This window comes from Anabas testudineus, chromosome 6 (genome assembly GCF_900324465.2).
Source record: "Anabas testudineus chromosome 6, fAnaTes1.2, whole genome shotgun sequence".
Lineage (NCBI taxonomy): Eukaryota > Metazoa > Chordata > Actinopteri > Anabantiformes > Anabantidae > Anabas > Anabas testudineus.
Window position 1 is genome coordinate 9,054,444 of NC_046615.1, and position 18,151 is coordinate 9,072,594.

The window sequence follows — 18,151 nt, forward strand, 5'->3', positions numbered from 1 at the left end:
TACAGCCTGTGGCTTTCTCTCAAACTTCCTGGCAGTTCTTCAAAGAAGGTCGCAGCCAGGAACTCTGGCTTTCAGTTTCAAAGTCGAATCTAATCAAATCCAGCAGAGAATGGATTACATTAGCCATAGTAGTAGTTTGTGAACTGCCAATGTAGAGTTTGTGACCTCAGATTGATGTTTTGGGAGAAAACTGGGTGGAAGTCTTTACTTTCATCTGCAAAAACATTCATGCAGCAGATGGGCTCTGTTTTCTTTTTGTTGGAGTCCTATATTTATGTTGTAATATTACCATTTCAACCCTGCACAGGAATGTACACCTGCTCTGTCCTGGACTGATATCTGACTAATTGAACAATAAATGTAATACTCTTAGATATCACTATAGTGCCTGATATTGATGATACTTGGAGCGCCCTTATTCCAGTTCTACTTGCAGCGACACATTGGTATCTTTTTTCCTTGGGCATGCTAATGGCAATATTCCCTTCAAGGACTGGCAAGTGTGTATTGCATCATGGTTTGCATGGCATTAAAGTATGATGAGTGAGATAGTCTCACTCACTGACTAAAAAGTCCTTCCTCCAATACCTCTACAAGTCGAAGGAGTTTCAGTGAAATAAATTAAATTCTATTTCTTTGCTTAGTTTGAATTATTGAGCATGTAGTGTGTTTTATTGTGTTATTGCATTGTTAATGCCAATTACAACATTTTCTTGTGTGATGTTCAAGTCTTTATTTTGCATTGTCCTTTGGAAGGTGACAATAAAAGGAAAACACAAAACAGGAGTGAATAATTGATATGAGGAGACATGGAAGCGACCTTTAAATTACTAATGACTTTAGCTTCAAACCTGTGACACTGGAGTCGGCGGCATTCCTGACTCAGTGACGTGCATATCTGCACGAAGTGAGAGTGGAGCTCCCACATATGCACCTGCAAAAAAAAAAAAAAACGGTCAAACACGACTATAAATAGCATTTGTTGGTAAATTTAAGGCTACTAATTTCCACTCGTGGTGTGTCAGTTGCATCCTTTTAAATTAGTGGGTTCACTTTTACAGTTGCATGTTGCTTTAGTCCAAAAGTGAGCAATTAGTATGAGCCAGCCTGTCTGCCGTCTATGCTTCAGCCACGTAACGTATTATTTTGGCATATGTGATAACTGAATATGTCTGCATGTAAATATGTGTGCATGTACTCGCTGCACAAGCTATATGCAGGTTTGTGTGTGTGTGTGTGTGTGTGTGTGTGTGTGTGTGTGTATATCTATGTGCAATGTGTTGGTTGGGAACAGAGTGATGTCCTTCTTCCCTGAAAAGTATTGCTGAGTCAGGTCGGGAGTATATAATTACAGATCGGTGCCCATCAGCAGTCTGAGAGTCTTCTTCCCTGGCTCACACAACAATACAAACTCCTGTGCTCACAGGGCTCAGCCTGCAGGCAGCCAAACCACTCATCCTGATCTGAGCTCACAGATCAGGCCGGCTCTGCGTGGCCTTCGACAGGCTATGAGCAATCCCACATTATCATGCTCACCATTAGCTACTGGCTCTGTGGGTGGATCCATGAGTCAGCGCAAACAAGTTCCTTGTCTCTAATGTACTCGCCTCTGCTTGGTTTCCGGGGTTAACTCAAACAATTCGAGGACTAATGCCAAACCAGGTATGCGTAAGTCTTTCACTCAATGAGATGAATAATGAAGTAGTGTTTTATTGTGGCCAGGGCTGTGTAAACTATTGTTGCCACATTCTTATGGGAGTGTGTCAGGGTTTACTATAAAAACACAACCAACTCTCTAATGATGACTTTTAGAAACGGAGATTAAACGTGTCCTTTACTTTTTCCCTTTTCTTCTCTCTTGTGGTCCAGACCAGGTTACCATCTGTCTGTGTCAGCGCTGCTAGTGATTCATGAAGACTGGGATTTCACACTAAGTGCTGTTTTACACAGTGCGACTGTAGCAGTAGTGACAACCACAGGTGATGGCCAGACGTTGAATGGCTATGTTGAAGCCTGCTTCACATCAACCATAGTAATAGACGTTAGTGTTTAAACCCTCCCCATCAATCACCAGTTACATGCATAAGGATTACGCAGCTTGTGCGTCTAGTGACTGTCGTTGAATAACCACATTTGTCCAGCTGATGTGGGATTTGAGCTTCAAACCTGTTAGTTTGCTGCACATATTTGACCTTGATCTGGAGGCATAGGTGTCCCCTGTATTAATGAAGCACTGATACACTCTCACTGAGATTTCACACTCAGACAGGGCAGTCATTATAATGGAGAAGACTGAAGCTCTGTATGCAAGTATGATGACAAAAGCTTATTAGTACTGTTTCTGATTGCTCTGCATTGAGTCATTAGCATGTCAAAAGGGTAGAGACACAGGATGGGGGACATTTTTAAAGAGCTAGTCGGTCACAAGCATTCGGACTTTCCGAGAAATATTTGCCAAACTAACGCGCTGTGAAAAAAATTCATTATTCATCAGGTGTGTTGAAGCTTTGGTAAAGGTCCATTAGCAGGGAGCCAGGCAACCGTTAAGTCTAATTAACAAGCAGCGTGTCTGGAGAGCCGACTGCAACCTGGCCGTCTTCTGTGCGGCAGAGGAATCATTTTTGTTAGAGTAGAATACTTTTAGACGTAAGGATACTCTAATGCCAACATGCAAATTACGTGTTATTGTACCAGCACAAGTAGTTCATGTTCCACGAAGTGAACACACCGCAAACTGATGTTGCACACACCTCCTAAACAAACTAAATCGTACAGCTGTGACTTTTATTTTTTCCTAAATGTTTTGTTACACTTGGGTGTGAGGGCGTCTATACGTTGGAAAATTACACTTTAGTTTCCTCACGTGCCACGTGGACCACACCCTGCACTCCAGCCCTGCTGATAAAGACTCTACATGTGGCTTATGGTGCTTTGGGAGTTAAAGGGATCTGTTTGAGAATTTAGAAAGCTGTCTGTCAGAGATGAGCAGATAAAGACACAGGGCTAGGCTTGGCCTGTCGGTGATACCATATATATATTCTTAAAGTGCCCGAGGACTAAGTTGGTCCTAGCTTGTGCAGATGTTTTGTACGGGGATTAACAGTTCAATTCCTCAGGCAGCTTGAACTTTAAGGACATTTTTGAGTTGAGCAATACTTTGTGAAAATACTGGTGAATTTGTTTAAATGGGTGATAAAAAGATAATTCTAAAGTGCCTCATTCATTAAAGTAGTTTCTAAAGCCTAGGGGCTTGTGTCTGCCAAACGTGTTCATTGTAAATGATGAGGATGATGGTTTTTTGACCGAACTGGTTGTTTCAAGCACCACCTGAATACTTCTGTACTGTGTTTTGAATTTTTAAAGGCTTCAACACCCTGAAAGAGTGTGTGTGTGTGTGTGTGTGTGTGTGTGTGTGTGGGTGATATGCAAGCTGGCGTCAGACTCCAGAAACATTTCTTGCTGTGTAATGAAGAAATAGCTGAGAATACCCAAGTGATCCATCACAAGATTTCCACAGAGAACTAGTTCTAATTGCTCAAGCAAAAGGATCATTTTCTACCATTATGAATAATTATTGTGCTGCTCTCAACCTCCAGGCACACTGTGGACTTTTCTGTGTGCTTTTGGTCTCATTGGTCTTTGAGCACACAAACTTAAACACTGGATAACGAAGGAGGAGGAGGCAGAATAAGGAATGAAAAGCAGGAGGGAAGAGGGTGGACAAAACGCAAGTATCTGTTTTGGCTTTTATTAGTTTTATCAGTGCTAACGTGAATACAGCAGAGCGGCAGTAAAAGCTGGTGTGGCACAACATGGCAGACAACCCGTGCCAGAGGCCACAAAAGAGGAAACAATGTCTGCCGAGTGTGGAACCAGAACAACAATGGTGTCTCTGCAGTGCAGATGAGACCAGGCTGCTCTGTGCCAGCGTGTTACTGGCTCTATGAGTGTTTGTGTAACTCTGCCAACCTGGAGCAGAGTGGCACTGAGGCTGTAGCTTCTCCAAGCACTGTTCATTGTTGTTTTACCAGCAATGTCTAACCCTATTCTGTACACTTTAACCAGCCTGGGCCAAAGTCTATCTTTCTGCTGATACTGGTAGGAATAGATGTTGGTCTACACTTGTATACTTGTGTACACTTGTGTTTCTGTCTGTTGATCAGTTCTGAGGCAGAGTGTGATTTACACTTGCCCTTTGCACCCGCCATTGTTTCTTGGACTTGTGTTGCTGCAGAGATAGTAGAGTAATCACTTTGGAGCTGGAGCAGCGTCTCATAAAGATAGGCCTAAATGGTACGTCTGCTTGCAAACACACTCAGGCATACAAGCTTGTACATGAACGCACACACACCCAACCGTTGACCATCGCACAGTGTTGTGTACTTCCTGCACCACATGCACTAACAGACACACTACACGCCCAGTAAGCATACTCTTCATGTAGCCTTAGGGCTCAGGTGTTAAGAGGCAGCAGTACAGTACCTCAAGTAGGCAATAACCTTTGCCTTACTTGATTTCCGCATGTTTTTAACCACTGTTCATGACTAACAGATTTATTCGTTAAGACCTTTTCCAAGGAAATCAAGGGTTAAGGGTGTGTCAGTCCTCAGATGAATGAAAACATAATTGTCCTGAGTGAGAAAAAAATAAGTGAGGAATAGGCGTTCCTTATGTCTCCATCAAGATTCAAGTTTATTTTTAGACTTTTAATAAGGTTCGTCGCCAACCGTCCCAAGAAATGCTCATTTTCTAGCCAACGGCTGTAGCATTTGGTGATGGAAGCTTCTCGGCTTGTCCAAAAAGACCAATCAATTCACAGCCTGACACTGATGCTCACACACGGTGGCAACCGTGTGTGAGACGAGCCGAATCATGCCCTGTGTGCCGGCAGGGCTGTGATGCTAAACACTTCTGCCTTGAGTCCAATTCGCAGAGGAGCTCGGAGGCTGTTACTGAGGAGAGACAGAGACGGGGCGATGAAAGACGCGCAAAGCGGGTTAGCTGGATGGGTGAGTGATGATGATGATGATGATGATGATGATAGCGGAAGAGAGCGCGGGAACGGCACATGACTCCAATCACTACTGTGTTTTTCTCTTTATCTATCTGTCAACATTTCTTTTCTATTTGCTCACTGCCTGTCTTCCTCGCTGCCTCTTTCTGTCTTTTTCATCACATAGTGTGACTAGTCTGTTGTCTTTATTCAGTTCGGCTGATAAACTCTTCAAGTAGCTTTGTTGTGGATATGGATGTGCTTGCGTCATACCTTGGAGTGGAAGATTTCTGATTGCTTCACTTTACTGATTACCCCCAAAGTGCTTGATTTCTTCCTTTGAGAAAACGTGTGAGAGCTCAGAGCTTCTACTGAAACTATGTGCTGTGCTGTTTTGGTGGGTGGGGCACGGGGGAAAGTACAATTCAGGTTGGTGTCTGGCTTTCTTTTTGGGACGGGGAGGGGGTTAACCTGAGGTTAAAGGGTGGGGTATGGGGGTATGGAGCATTGTCTTCATTTAGAATGGGTGTGTGCACATAGTGAGTGAACATGTGCAAAGGAGTGTGTAGTTTGTGTTTGGCCGAAGCATTTGCATGGTGACTCTGAAACCAAATATCCTGAGAGTCATCCTTTCTTTTCTGGATAGCAAATGTTCTGCCTGAAAGTCTGTTTGCCTTATGACAATGTTTAAAACATTATGTATTTTATTGTCCCCTTGTTTTCACAAGCCCACTTTCATGGTATGCATCATGATCCCGAAACTAAATGTCACAAACACTTTGAAGAGGACCGTCCCGTGTCTGTATTTCATTGAACACTGACACAGGACTCCAGAGCTGCACTGAGAAAAGGAGCTGGGTCAGGCGGATGTCTGGTTCCCAGTGCTGTTGAGCCTGCGACAGGGGAGAATAGACAGTAACCTGAGACTCACAGGCCTGTTTGTTTCCTGTTAGTGCAGATTATCACATTTCACCAGCCAGGAGGGACGAGGACTAAGCATCGTGAGAGAGCTGACATTCATAGCTGGGAGATGTTTGTGTGTTCGTGTTCTCACTTAATGTGATTGTTACGGTACATACGAAACTTAGACGGATGTAAACACCTTTAGGTTGGGATCTGCCCGCAAGTTTGTCGGCATGTAGGTTCCATGCAGGTGTGTATTTAACAAAAAGCATCAAGAATTCAGCAGTTTTCTCACAGGTTACTCCGAGGTATGTTATACTGCGTAGTAGGGAGTTAGTTTCAGGCCCGTAAGGTAGCATTCCACTGCAGCCTTAAAGACGTTTAAAGAGAGCTTCATTTTTCCCCTCTGTGTTTAAAAAATAAAAGCCTCACAGCTAAAGCTGGTCTACTCTCTTTGTGACTCACATCAGTTAAGCTTAATTACGTTTCGCATCACAGAACACTCTGTGCCCTCTCCGAAAAAAATATTGACATATCAGCCGTGTTGAAATTTCTAGTGTGTGCTTTTGATAAGCACTCCCTTTTCATAACAAGTTTTATTTCCAGATGAAGTCACCTCACTACCACATGGGATCTCTATCCCCTGCTCGTTTTGCCGCGATCTTGTTCTGCGGGTTCCATCTTTGCCGTCACCCCCCCCCCCTCTGTATGTGGTGTCATGTTGAGCTGTTCCTCTGTGATTTTGTTGCCACATCAGATAGGTTGTTGCTCCCCGGCTGAGTTTGTGTTTGGCGTCCAAACAACCGAGAAGCAATGGTAGCGCGGGGCCAGGCAGGTCAGTAGCAGAGGAGGGGCAGTGTGGGAGGGGGGGGGTTGGTTGAGGGCTTTGTTAAGAAAGGCAGGAATTCTTCCGGCTGGCAGATGAAGTCAGTGCATTCCTCCAAAGCAGCTCCCTATAGGCAGCCAGTGGAGCAGAGGCAGGCACTGAATGAGGGGCAAGATAATGGTGGGGCTCAGTATTAAACACCTCCCATTGAGAACTGACAAAGAGAACACCATCTGTCTGACTCTGGGTGAAGAGTTGTCTTTTACCCACCTAGGCTACAAAGTTTCACTTGCCGTGCCAGGTTCTAGCAGATAATCCCTACCGCTGCCCGAGGCACTTCACTTTTTATGAGCTCTGTGGTATTTTATTACCTTGTTTTGAAGCTTAGCTGTAAAAAAATGCAGAGAGGCAGTGCTCGGACTGATGCAGTGATAATCATTTAGGTTAAACCTGCAGCCCAGACGTGTGTTGGGCTACCTGCTGGTCTGCTCTCTGTAGCCTGATGAGCCCCAAGCTTTGGTCCTGCTGATCGGGATCAAGCCGAGACGCACACAAACATCTCTCCTGCTATGACTCTGTGTATTCATGCCCATACAAACACCCTCTCCCAAACATAGAGACACTTGAGTTGCTCCACTTTTCCTGTCCATTCCCCTCGGCAGTAAGCTATCATAACGGCTTTGAAGGAGGGCAGCAGAGCGTTTAATTGGGTTACAGATTGGCATATATGCTCACAGGTCCAAAAGATTCTGCCGCTGCTCCTAACTAATCACTACGAACCTGACAAAATGCTACACTGTCCTAGCCAATGGCTGATGGCTTTCAGTCAGTACGGCACATTTGTGACAAGTCAGGGAGCTAGATCCTTGATGGCTTACAATGTGTTGTGTTTGGGTTTAAAATAAATTGTGTCTTATGCTGTGGCAAGGTTACATTTTGAGCTCCGACTTTACCCTGGTTGTTTTCAAACTGCTAGGAACTCATTTTTGATTCATCACCTACTGAAGTGCTTTCTTACAAACCAAGTGAGTTTTCATTTCAGTGATTTTTAATCATCGGCGTGCCTCTTATGCCTCTGCCTCTGCTGTTCTGTCTTGCAGAGCCAGTGCCATGCAACATTGAGCTAAATCAAGCCACGCTGAAGTGATTTGTTTTGAAGACCATCTTACCCTTCACCCTGCCCTACCTAGTCCCAGATGGAGCTCAAAGTGTGGGTGGACGGAGTGGTGCGGGTGGTGTGCGGCCTGTCCGAGGAGACATCCTGCCAGGATGTGGTCATCGCTCTGGCACAGGCCATCGGTGAGTATCTGACGCTCTGAAATAGCGGCATCATCATTTTGTGATACCATCAACTGCTTAACAGTTTATCTGAAATCCTTAAATGATTAGATAACCACCCTGCCAGGGAGAAAATGATGCAAAAAGGAAGACTGCTTCACATGCCACACCTTTTCATTCTCTGCTGACCCAAATTGCATACCCCGCCTGATTGTCAGGGGGTCAGTTTGGGTTTGAGCTGACTCTCTGTCCCTGTATCCTACAGCTATATTCAAGCCATACGCTGCAGCAGCATTGAACAACATAACTCCAGATTTAGCACTCTCCTCCTTCCATGAGTGAGCTGCCTGCCAAGTCATTAGGGAGGGTTTGTCCTAATTTCAAGGTCCTCGTGGAAACTTGAGTTTATTTGAACATTTTTTACATGTTGTGTCTTACGCAGCAGCCTTTAATTCCAGTCCTCAGAGGCAGAGATTTAAAGGTATCAGCATCATCACAATGTGCCTGATGTTGTTTGTTCGCTTAGCATTGCTTGCATGAAACCGGTGGGAGGAGTCAAACCCCCCGCTTTAATTACTTAAGTAGCTCTTCAACACACTTGACTAATGTATGTAAAATAATCTTTGACAAAATGTCAGTCAGCTTAATAATTTCTGCTGTTTTGTAATGATAATAATACTGAATACTTTATACATTGTATGTTTGGATTGTTGGGATTCACTCTGTGTCTCTATCCCCAGGTCAGACAGGCCGTTATGTTCTGATCCAGCGTCTTAGAGATACAGAGAGGCAGCTGCTGGCCACAGAGAAGCCTCTGGAGTCTCTGGCTAAGTTAGGCCAACATGGAAATGAAGTTCAGTTCTTCCTCCGCCGTACTGGCCCTAGCAGCAGTGATGGACCTGGCTCAAAACAAGACAGATCAACTCCCCTCCCTCTGCCAAAGCATCCAGAGCCAGAGCCTCTGAAACGTGGCCAGCCTAAGAAAGCACTCACCTTTAACCTGGGGCCATCCACCTCCCCTAAAACCAAAGTTAAACAATTTAAGAGATCTCCTCAGGACTCTCCAGAACAGAGAGCTTCCCCCTCCCCCTCCCCTTCCCCTACCCCTCCATCACCTCATGCACCACCCTTCTCTTACTCACCATCTATGAGCCCGTCCAAAGAAGAGGTCTTTAGGAAAGTTCTCCAGCAACAGGAGAGACTGAGGGCCTTCGAGGCCCAGCTAGAATCCCTAGAAAAGGAATCGCGTACATGGGAGCATTCCTACTCATCTCCCTGTCCCTCACCAGTCTCTGATGCTCATTTGCTGGAGGAGATGGACGCTCTGGAGCAAGCGGTGCGGAGGAACCAGGCCGAGCTTGCCCATGAGCAGCACTGGGAGAACGAGCTTCAAATAGAGATGGAGAGGGAACAAGGAATGAGAAGGAAACTGGGGGAGCTCCACGCACAGCTGGACGACTGTGGGAGACGGCTCCACGAGTTCTCAGTTCGCTCTGCTCAACTAGAGAAGGAGATCCAACGGGAAAGCCAGGCGGAAGGTAAAACCAACGGACCTGAGGAGTCACTCAAAGCTGTGAAGGTGCAGCTCCAGAGCCAGGAGAGGCAGGAGACAGAGCTGGAGCAGCAGCTATCTGAGACTATGGAGGCCCTGGCGAAGACAGAGTCTCTGCTGCAGGTAAGGAGAGAGGTCACGGTTCTGGAGAAGGGGCCATGAAACCACATTGAGCCATGTGTTGTCATTTTAGGGATGTAGCTCAGGCCCTCTTCTGCCTACGTATAATGTAAGCCTGCATCCCTCTCCTACCTGCACACTGCAGCAGACACAATAGTGCAGAGACACTCCCTGAAAGGGAAACATCAATTACAGTGGCATTGTTATATATAATTAATTATTATTAACACATTTCAATGACGTCAATGTTGTGTACCAATATGCTGCCTTGTATCAGAATGCTGTATGATCTGATCTATTTACAGTCTAGCTGAACTAGTCTGGCAGGAATCGTCTCATCTCGTATACATGTTCTGAACACGTGGTTGCTATGTCTGGCAGTGCTTATATTACTGTTATGTTGGCAGATACTTTTTATATTCTTGTACCATGTATATGGAAAAAAAAAGATTAAAGAAGATTGATTTGTAGAACAAAAGCTCCTTTTATTGGATCCACTGAGCCTCAACCAATCGTAGTTTGTGGTGACACTGTTTGTTTAGTTGTGGTGGTTGTCATAGATGCAGAAGTATCAATAAAAGCCTAACCCAGTTTTAATTGAAACTCGAGTTTCCCCATAATCCAAATGAAACCTGAGACTTTGGTATCCATTTCATGGAGCTTATCCAGACTAGCTCCAGCCAGGGGAGTGAACAAAATTAAATTCCTCCTTTATTACAGTTTGACACAGTGTTTTGAATGTTTTTTTCATGGAGCACACTGTGAAAACCTTTGTGGTACAGTGTTTCAGTGTCTTTGTAAGCAAAGACTATCCAGACTGAAAGAGCATTGTGTCCTGTTCTCAGTCCACTGAGATCCAAGGAATGGCAAACCGGCTGCAAGACTGATTAAAACATAATGATAAACCCGTTTCGTTTTTAGGTCAGTCACTTTCGTGGGGATGTGTCTGACTGTTCGCGCGATCCCAACAGCTTTAGCTGATGGGACAGACAGTGACGTGTGTGTCATTTGATAATTATATAGAAAGCAATCTGATGCAGAGGTATAATGCTTTTGTTTTTTCATATATAACATGTAACCAAAAGTCCTGCGACTGTTTATTGATCTTAAAGGAACCACAGGTATTTTGCCACCCAGGCAGTAATTTACTGAAATAAATAGATGCGTTTATTTTCTGTAAATGACACGTTAATACTGGTAGAATTATACCAGAGCTCAATGCATGGTACTGGAAATGGGTGTTTGTGTAGCGGTGTGTGTTATCCTCAAGCTGAAGCTGCCAGCTGAGTTTAAATGCTGGCTCTCTCGTCGTTAGGCTGATAGAGGCAGGCTTGCAGATGCAAACTGCCTTAGCAGGCTGCCTAAATCCAACAACACTTAAACGGTGGGACGGGGGCTATCAACATACTGCTGTGGCTTCTCACACTGTGCGCACACACATTGATTAAGCACAAATGGATAGTCCATTAAAGACTGATTATATATGTGTGAGCAAGACTTTAATCGGCGGGCGCAAAGGTGATGAGGCTGTTTTTAATGGAGGATCTCTGAACTTGATGTTTTTCTTCCTGGCCTGTGGGGTAAGCTTTGTGAGGCAGATGAACAGTGTTAAGCATCCAATCTGTAAGTATGCCTCAGGATGCTGGAACCTGATGGAATTAGGGGACTGCGGGTGGTTGTGCAACTTTGATGATTTGTTGCAGCTCGGTTGATTTAAAAAAAAAAAAAAAAAATGTCCACATGTAGCTTGAGATTAGACTTGTAAACTCTGTTGCCCCCTTGTGGTGAAAGGATTGCAACTACATGTAATGCAACAGAAGAAGAAGTAGTGCCCCTTTAACAAAGTAAAAACAAGGAAGAGAATCAAGAAGATTACATAGAACTAATTATATTTACCTTATAGGTATGATTAGCTTACCTAAACATAATGTATTCCTCCGTACTGACTGATCTCAGTCTCCAGTTGCTCCTTGTTATCCTCACTGACACGTGCTCTTTTCCACCTCAGGACAGACAGGAGATGATGGAAGAGTTGAATAAGGAGCTGAGGCAGTGTAACCTGCAGCAGTTTATTCAGCAGACAGGTGTCCTGCCTGCGCACACCTATTCACGCACTGAGCTTCAGGAGCAACTAGAGCAGTTAGACTTCACACATCTTCTACAAGATGGATACAAGAATGGAAGTAAGAAGACAAAAGTCGATGTTAAAGCCTTTAAAATTGCGTTGTAGGCTTTTAAAGAGTGCTGACTTCCCCTCTGCTTTATCTCACTCAGGTCGCAGTGTGACTCCAGCGGAATCGCCGCCTCGCCCCACTGCTAAACAGTTCCTGGGACATCCACGCAACCTGCAAAACCCTCTAGTGTCCAGTCTCAACCCTGAGGGTGTGTATGTGTGAGATCCTGCTGCTTCCCAAGTCCATCCTGCTCTGCTCTGCTCTGCTCTTCTCCTGCCCTGCCCTGCCTATCCCCTGATCCCAGAACCCTTTGCCCGCCCCCTTTACTTTCTAGCCCGGCTTGACTGGGTTTAAGGTTCAAGCTGCAGTTCTCGGTGTTGGGTGTGTGGTGGAGGTGCTACTCCTCAGCCTGCTGCCCTGTCTTTATCTTTTAAAGGCTGAAAGACTTCTCCTCTGTGCCTATCTGTCAGTCAGACCCCCTCCTCCCTCCATGTTCTCACTCATATCCCTGTTTGCTTTAATTCTGTGGGGCTATCCATCCTTTCATGTTGTCTCGACTTCCCGCCCTCCTCCTCTCACTGTTTGCATCTGGACTAACAGTAGCTGCTCTAATTATACTTTAATGCGTTTGGGAACTTGCTCCTAATCCCCTCCTCTGGTCTCCCCAACCTCAAGTCAACAGTCGTCTGCCGACAGTCCCTTTGTACTGTATCTCCGTGTAATGCATTGATCACACTGGGAATTACTGTAGCAGACGTTCTGAATGTAGCGCTGTTTTTATACTGTGACATGGAAAGATATGAGACCAGTATCATTATAGTTTGCCTTTTATATAAGTAATGTTTACAGTGGATTCAAAAACTATTCAGACCCCTTCAATTTTTGTACGCTCATATTTAAATGGATAAAATGGGCAGAATGCCATTTATGTAAATCAAAAACCAACTGACGGTTTAGAAAAGCGTTCAGACATTAATTCTGTGCTTTATAAAAGCCCTTTTGGCAGAAGTGAGACCTTCTTGGCAAAGTGTTTCCCAGCTTTGCACCTGGATTTGAATGGTTTATCCCATTCTTCCTGGCAGATTAACTCACATTAAGAGCATCTGTGAACTTTCTGAATATTTTCTGAAGCCAGTGTACAGCCACTGTATATCTATACAATGCCTTGTACTTTGGTGCCACCTGACTTCCAAAGACCAAGAGCCTTTCACAGAGGGCTCTGCAAAATGTATTGCACAGTCCCATTCTCTTCCTGTGTGAAGCCTTGACCCTTGTTGGCCTACAGACAAATGTATCTCTCTGGCAGTGGAACCTTTACCAGTTTTTCTTTTTTACCAGTCTATGTTTTGTCCCGCTCCACATTAAAAGAAGTGATACATTTGACACAGTAGTGCCACAGGGCCACGGTCTATTGGGATATATTTCTTTTTTCTTTGTTGGGATGGATGTGTCTGGTTCTCTTGCTGTCGTCACACTTAACAATTTGACCTGTCACAACTTGCACTGTTCCTCAGTGTGCTGTAGATTTAGGATGAACTTATCTAAGTTCTAATAACAAACATCAAGCAAACATGGGATGCTGCTGTTTCCAGTTTTTTGTTTGTTTGTTTTGCTCATCACTACACAAACCACTTTAAATTATTGTATGATAGTGCTTGACATGGTGACAGGTCAAAGTCATGTGTGATTTAGAGTGCACTCTCTCCTCACTGTCTGCATTATGGTGTTTTCTTTCTGGGATTGTACGACCACTCCCTGCTTTACAAACTACACACATAGAAAATCTCAAAATGCTCCTCTGACTGCCAGACTAAGTTCTGTATGGGTAAAGAACTTGTCTAAGATTGTGTTTCTCATATTGAGCCAGGTCTTTCCTGTTGTCTTAGCTGAAAAAAAAAAAAGGTTTTCCAAACAAAGGGATCATCATGCCCACTTGTGTTTTGTGTCTTGCAGTCCTGACATCCCGAGAATCATCATGAAGTTAAAACATGGACCACAGGGCCAGGGGACACTTGTTCACTGTTCTGTCACTATCTCTTCTTATTTAACCCCCTTTTGTTTGTAACTGTTGCCTCGATTCAATCTACAATTATATACATACTGTATATATATATATATATAAGACAAATATATTTACAGAGTTTTGCTACTGTAAACACCGCAAGTATCTGTATGAAATGTAAAATAATTTAGGAACCTTTTACTTAGAGAACTATGTATTTAAATATAATAAAAATGTGTATTGTGTTTTAGATCATCTTTAGAAGAGAGACTGTTTATTTTTAATACCCTCTTCATGGACTCACATTTCATTGGAAGATTCCTTGTTTAGGTGAAACGGTAACTTGGAACGGAGACACATCTGAAATATCCTGCAGTTGGTCTGAAATGTGTTAGTGTTCATGAACCTCATGTACATGTCCTCATCAGCTGCCCCCTTTTTGGCACAATGTGATACAACACTACCAGTAAAGCCTGAATTATGACAAAACAAAATCCACCTCTGTTTGTGCAGTCATGACAAAACTGAAACATTATAAAGGTAGGATGTGTCACAGGTTGTTTTTCCGTTGTGCCTTTTTTAACTTTCAGTTACGATCATAGATTGACGCATTTTGAAAGATTCTTCCTAGATTACACTGAATTTGTTGATGTTACACGTGTCAGTGGTGGATTGAAAGTCCCCAAAGTGCATCTTTGGATGCAGAGAGAAAAGTGGCCGACGTCCTGGCACCGCAGCTGCTGCTATTGTGGGTGATGTAACATGGTATGACCACCTGAGACATATTACTATAAAGACACAAGGGCACTGCGGCCTTGAGAAGACCATTTGAGAAGCCTGACTTGCACTACGCCTAGATGTAAACAACCTTCTTTGGTTCAGTCTACGTTCTCACTCTTACATCACTGACAAAAGAACTTGCCTTTTGTTATAGTCTGTGTTCAGTGATCAAATTCAGTCCGGTATAAACATATAAATAACCGGTTTGTTTACCCTAGAGAGTAAATATGTTGGCTGTGACACTGTGAGTGACGTGCTGCCCCAGTGCTCAGGCTAACCCTGGACTGAAACCCTGTGGATTTCTATAAATACTCTTATTTGTTGACACTTGCCAGGTAAAGTCCCGAGCACAAGAGATGTTTCTTTCTATTTCTCTATAGTTAAGAATGGATGTCAAAACGTAAACTTGGATCTAAAATATATCAATTTGAATCAGTCATTACAGCTTTGTGACAATGTTTTAAACTTCTGACCATGTGTTCAGAATTATGGAGAAGTACAAGAGACAGCCAATTTAGATATTATGATTAATTATGTCGAATTGGATTAAACTGAGAAGCTTTAGAGCTGTCTGGCTTAGCAGGGGTTAGATAAGCTTCAAATCCTTGTTTAGTTCCCACTGTCTGGACAAACCCAGGCCTAGACACAACGGTGACGCCGACATGTGGACATGAAGATTACTGCACAAACACACTCGAAACAAAAATAGTCTTTTTCTGCATTTCAGATTTTATGAAACCTCAAACATCAGGTCCCTTTACGTTAATGTTGCATGTGTATTTTTATTTTTTCTTTCATTTTCTTTTTCAACCTACATTCAAAGTGAAACATATCCAATCTCATCCACTTCATATCCAAACGCAGAGGACTCCAATCTCATAAACGGGACATTAACAGATTATGATGATGCTTCTGGACACCACACAGAGGGAATTAATTGTTCCCGTACAAATGGCACTCCACGTGAACCCTGTCTATATCTACTCTGGAAGCTTTCGGATGAATGTAAAATGATTCACAAAGCCGAATGTTTTACCAGATTAAGATAAAAAAAACAAAACAAAAACAGATCAGTACATATTCATAAAAAGCAGTTGGTGTCTGGGAAAGAACTTCCTTCATGTGGTAGAGTGAGTATCTGCACGTCCACATAGCTATGATGATGAATGAGGCCATAAGTTAATGAGTCTGACATACTGCACTTATCTATTCCTCTGTGACACAGTGAGTCATTATGCGCCAGAGGGAATGAAAACATCCTCGCTCATAACAAGAAATGCATTACATGGTTAAAAAAAAAAAAGATACATGATGCCACCATTGATTTGAATAAAAACTTTACTTTACACTTAGGAAATGTTTTTTTTACAAACATATACCAAGGAACAAAACGGATGAATGGAAACAGTTTCTGTGAAATTTGTTGCTTTGTCAAATTTATGCAACAACACAACTTAGTAAACACCTGACAAACTAGTAGTAGTTTTATAGTTTTTATTTATTTTTTGGTCAGATGACCCCTTGGAAGCTCTTCAAGATTCAAGAACCCCTGGAGGGCCCCTGACCTCAATCTGGAAACCAGTGATTATGAGGATGATTAACTTTTCTAACACATACGCACGAAACAGAAACTGAAACAAAACACTCACCAGTGGTCTTGACAGTAGATGGCATTAGAGAGGTCTGCTCCATAGGAGGCTATGCAAAAGCTACTGGCACTAAATAAGGTGCAGTGTGTGAACATAGGAGGAAGTACAGTACTACATTTACTGGGAGGGTAGACGCATTGGGCAGGCCTGTCCCAGGAATGCCCACAGTTCATGATCAAGGACTGCATGTTGATAATGGTCTGTCAGCTCTGACTGGGGCTGGTCTTGGACGGGCCAAAAAAAAAAAAAAGAGAGGTATTCCCAAAACCAGGTTAGCCGCTGTCACACGCACAGTGGAACTGGCAACTGGCACAATGTGCGTTAGTCAGTGGCTTACCTGCTTTTGGAGCTCAAATAATATACTGACAGTCGTACAGCACACAATTCACAGTCCTCAGTGTGCAATCTGTGGAGCAACACAAAGGCTGTGTAATAAACAAGTAATAAAGCAGACATATAGACGGTGAACTGAGGGGCTCAGTGTATCTACTGTTATATCACTTATTTATTCTACATAAAACTAAATTACATAACAATTCAACAAATCAATAAAATGAACAACAAATCATGGTACAGACATAGAATAGAAAACTGCTGACTTCCAGTCCCTGTATGGATTTGGTTACAGACATATATTAAAATGCTGTCCATTTCTGCAAAAGTTCCCAAATAATCAATAATTACATCTGACAACTGGGAAGAAAGTTATAAAAAAAATACATGTAATAACATCCTACAGATGGCTTAGTCATCCACACCATATAGGCAGAATAAGGAATAGTGGCAGATAAAGGCAGCTACTTACCAGTCTCAAGTTTTCTTTTGGAATAATTTAAATAAGACAAAATCATTCATTTCCGCACATGGGACCCTGTCTGTCACTTATCCGAGCATCCAGGATGTTTTTTTTTTTCTGTGAAGGAAATCACAGTGCACGATTAAAGTTGGGTGCATTTAAGATTATAGTAGGCAATAGCCTCCACCGACGCAGAAGTTCAGCTCACTTGCTCTGCCCCTACCCTGCCCACTCCTCTGCATCTGCAACCCGACCTGGTTATGCAAATTAAAAGGAAACTGGCATCGTGCGCGGCGAATGGGCTGCCGTGTTGGAGCTAAAGGTCCCGCCCATCGTGGACGATGGACCAATAACGGCCACCGGGAGGCAGGCTTTAGCGGGCCAGCACGTTGAGTCGATTAGGAGAGTTATAGTTGGGGTGCGGCGCGTTCAGTTTTGCACGTCGTACATTAGGAACGAACCATTCGCTCGTTTACAGTTTCCTGTCCCGACACATTATTTAGCACGCACACCAGCGCGACACAGGTTTCTTTGCCCTTAAATAGGCTCCATGTGACGCAGCAGCTGCGTCCGGAGCTGGGATAAGTGTGCTTTGAGCCGTTTTTGACAAAGATCGCCCCCCTACCCCTTCGCCGTGAAGTGGTTGAACTCGGCTTGCTTGTGTACAGTGTTGCCATGAGCGGAGTGAGGCTGTGCACGTACCAAGGATGCAGCATGACAGGCTGATCTGATGATGACGACGAAGAGGAGGAGGATGAGGAGGATGAACACTCAATGATTTACACACAGTCTGCGCGATATCAATAGATTGTATAAGATCGCGTGAGATTGCACTCGACTTTAAATCACTTTGAAATGCAAAATCTCATAACACGTGTATTTAGGACTTGAGGACATTCACAACAATCCCTGTAGTCAACTCCACAACTCAACCAAAGGAGTGCATACAAGGATGTAGGGACCCCCCCCCACCCCACCCACCATCAGGACATCAGCGTTAATTATAACAAATCAACTCTTTAAAAAAAACATTTTAGTTGTGATAGTGGTAGAGTTTTTTCTACTGACTGGGCCCTGT

The 18,151-nt window shown here is 43.6% G+C and overlaps 1 protein-coding gene and 1 long non-coding RNA gene across 4 annotated transcripts in view; one reads left to right on the forward strand and one right to left on the reverse strand.

The window, feature by feature from the left end:
- rassf7a (Ras association domain family member 7a) overlaps positions 1–14,403 on the forward strand; it is a 29,984-nt gene extending 15,581 nt beyond the window's left edge. For all 3 annotated transcript variants that reach the window (XM_026365322.1, XM_026365321.1, XM_026365323.1), the window contains 5 exons: positions 7,823–8,021; positions 8,741–9,675; positions 11,681–11,855; positions 11,947–12,054; positions 13,800–14,403. In XM_026365322.1, coding sequence (XP_026221107.1) covers positions 7,919–8,021; positions 8,741–9,675; positions 11,681–11,855; positions 11,947–12,054; positions 13,800–13,825 — 1,347 coding nt within the window. In that variant the 5' untranslated portion in view covers positions 7,823–7,918 and the 3' untranslated portion in view covers positions 13,826–14,403. The remainder of the gene's footprint in view (positions 1–7,822; positions 8,022–8,740; positions 9,676–11,680; positions 11,856–11,946; positions 12,055–13,799) is intronic.
- Positions 14,404–15,948: 1,545 nt separating this feature from the next.
- Positions 15,949–17,252, reverse strand: LOC113165410. The gene is made up of 3 exons (XR_003299113.1): positions 17,083–17,252; positions 16,615–16,683; positions 15,949–16,501 (listed from the first exon to the last, which is right to left on the reverse strand). It is a non-coding gene; the product is annotated as an uncharacterized LOC113165410 (long non-coding RNA).
- Positions 17,253–18,151: the final 899 nt, after the last annotated feature.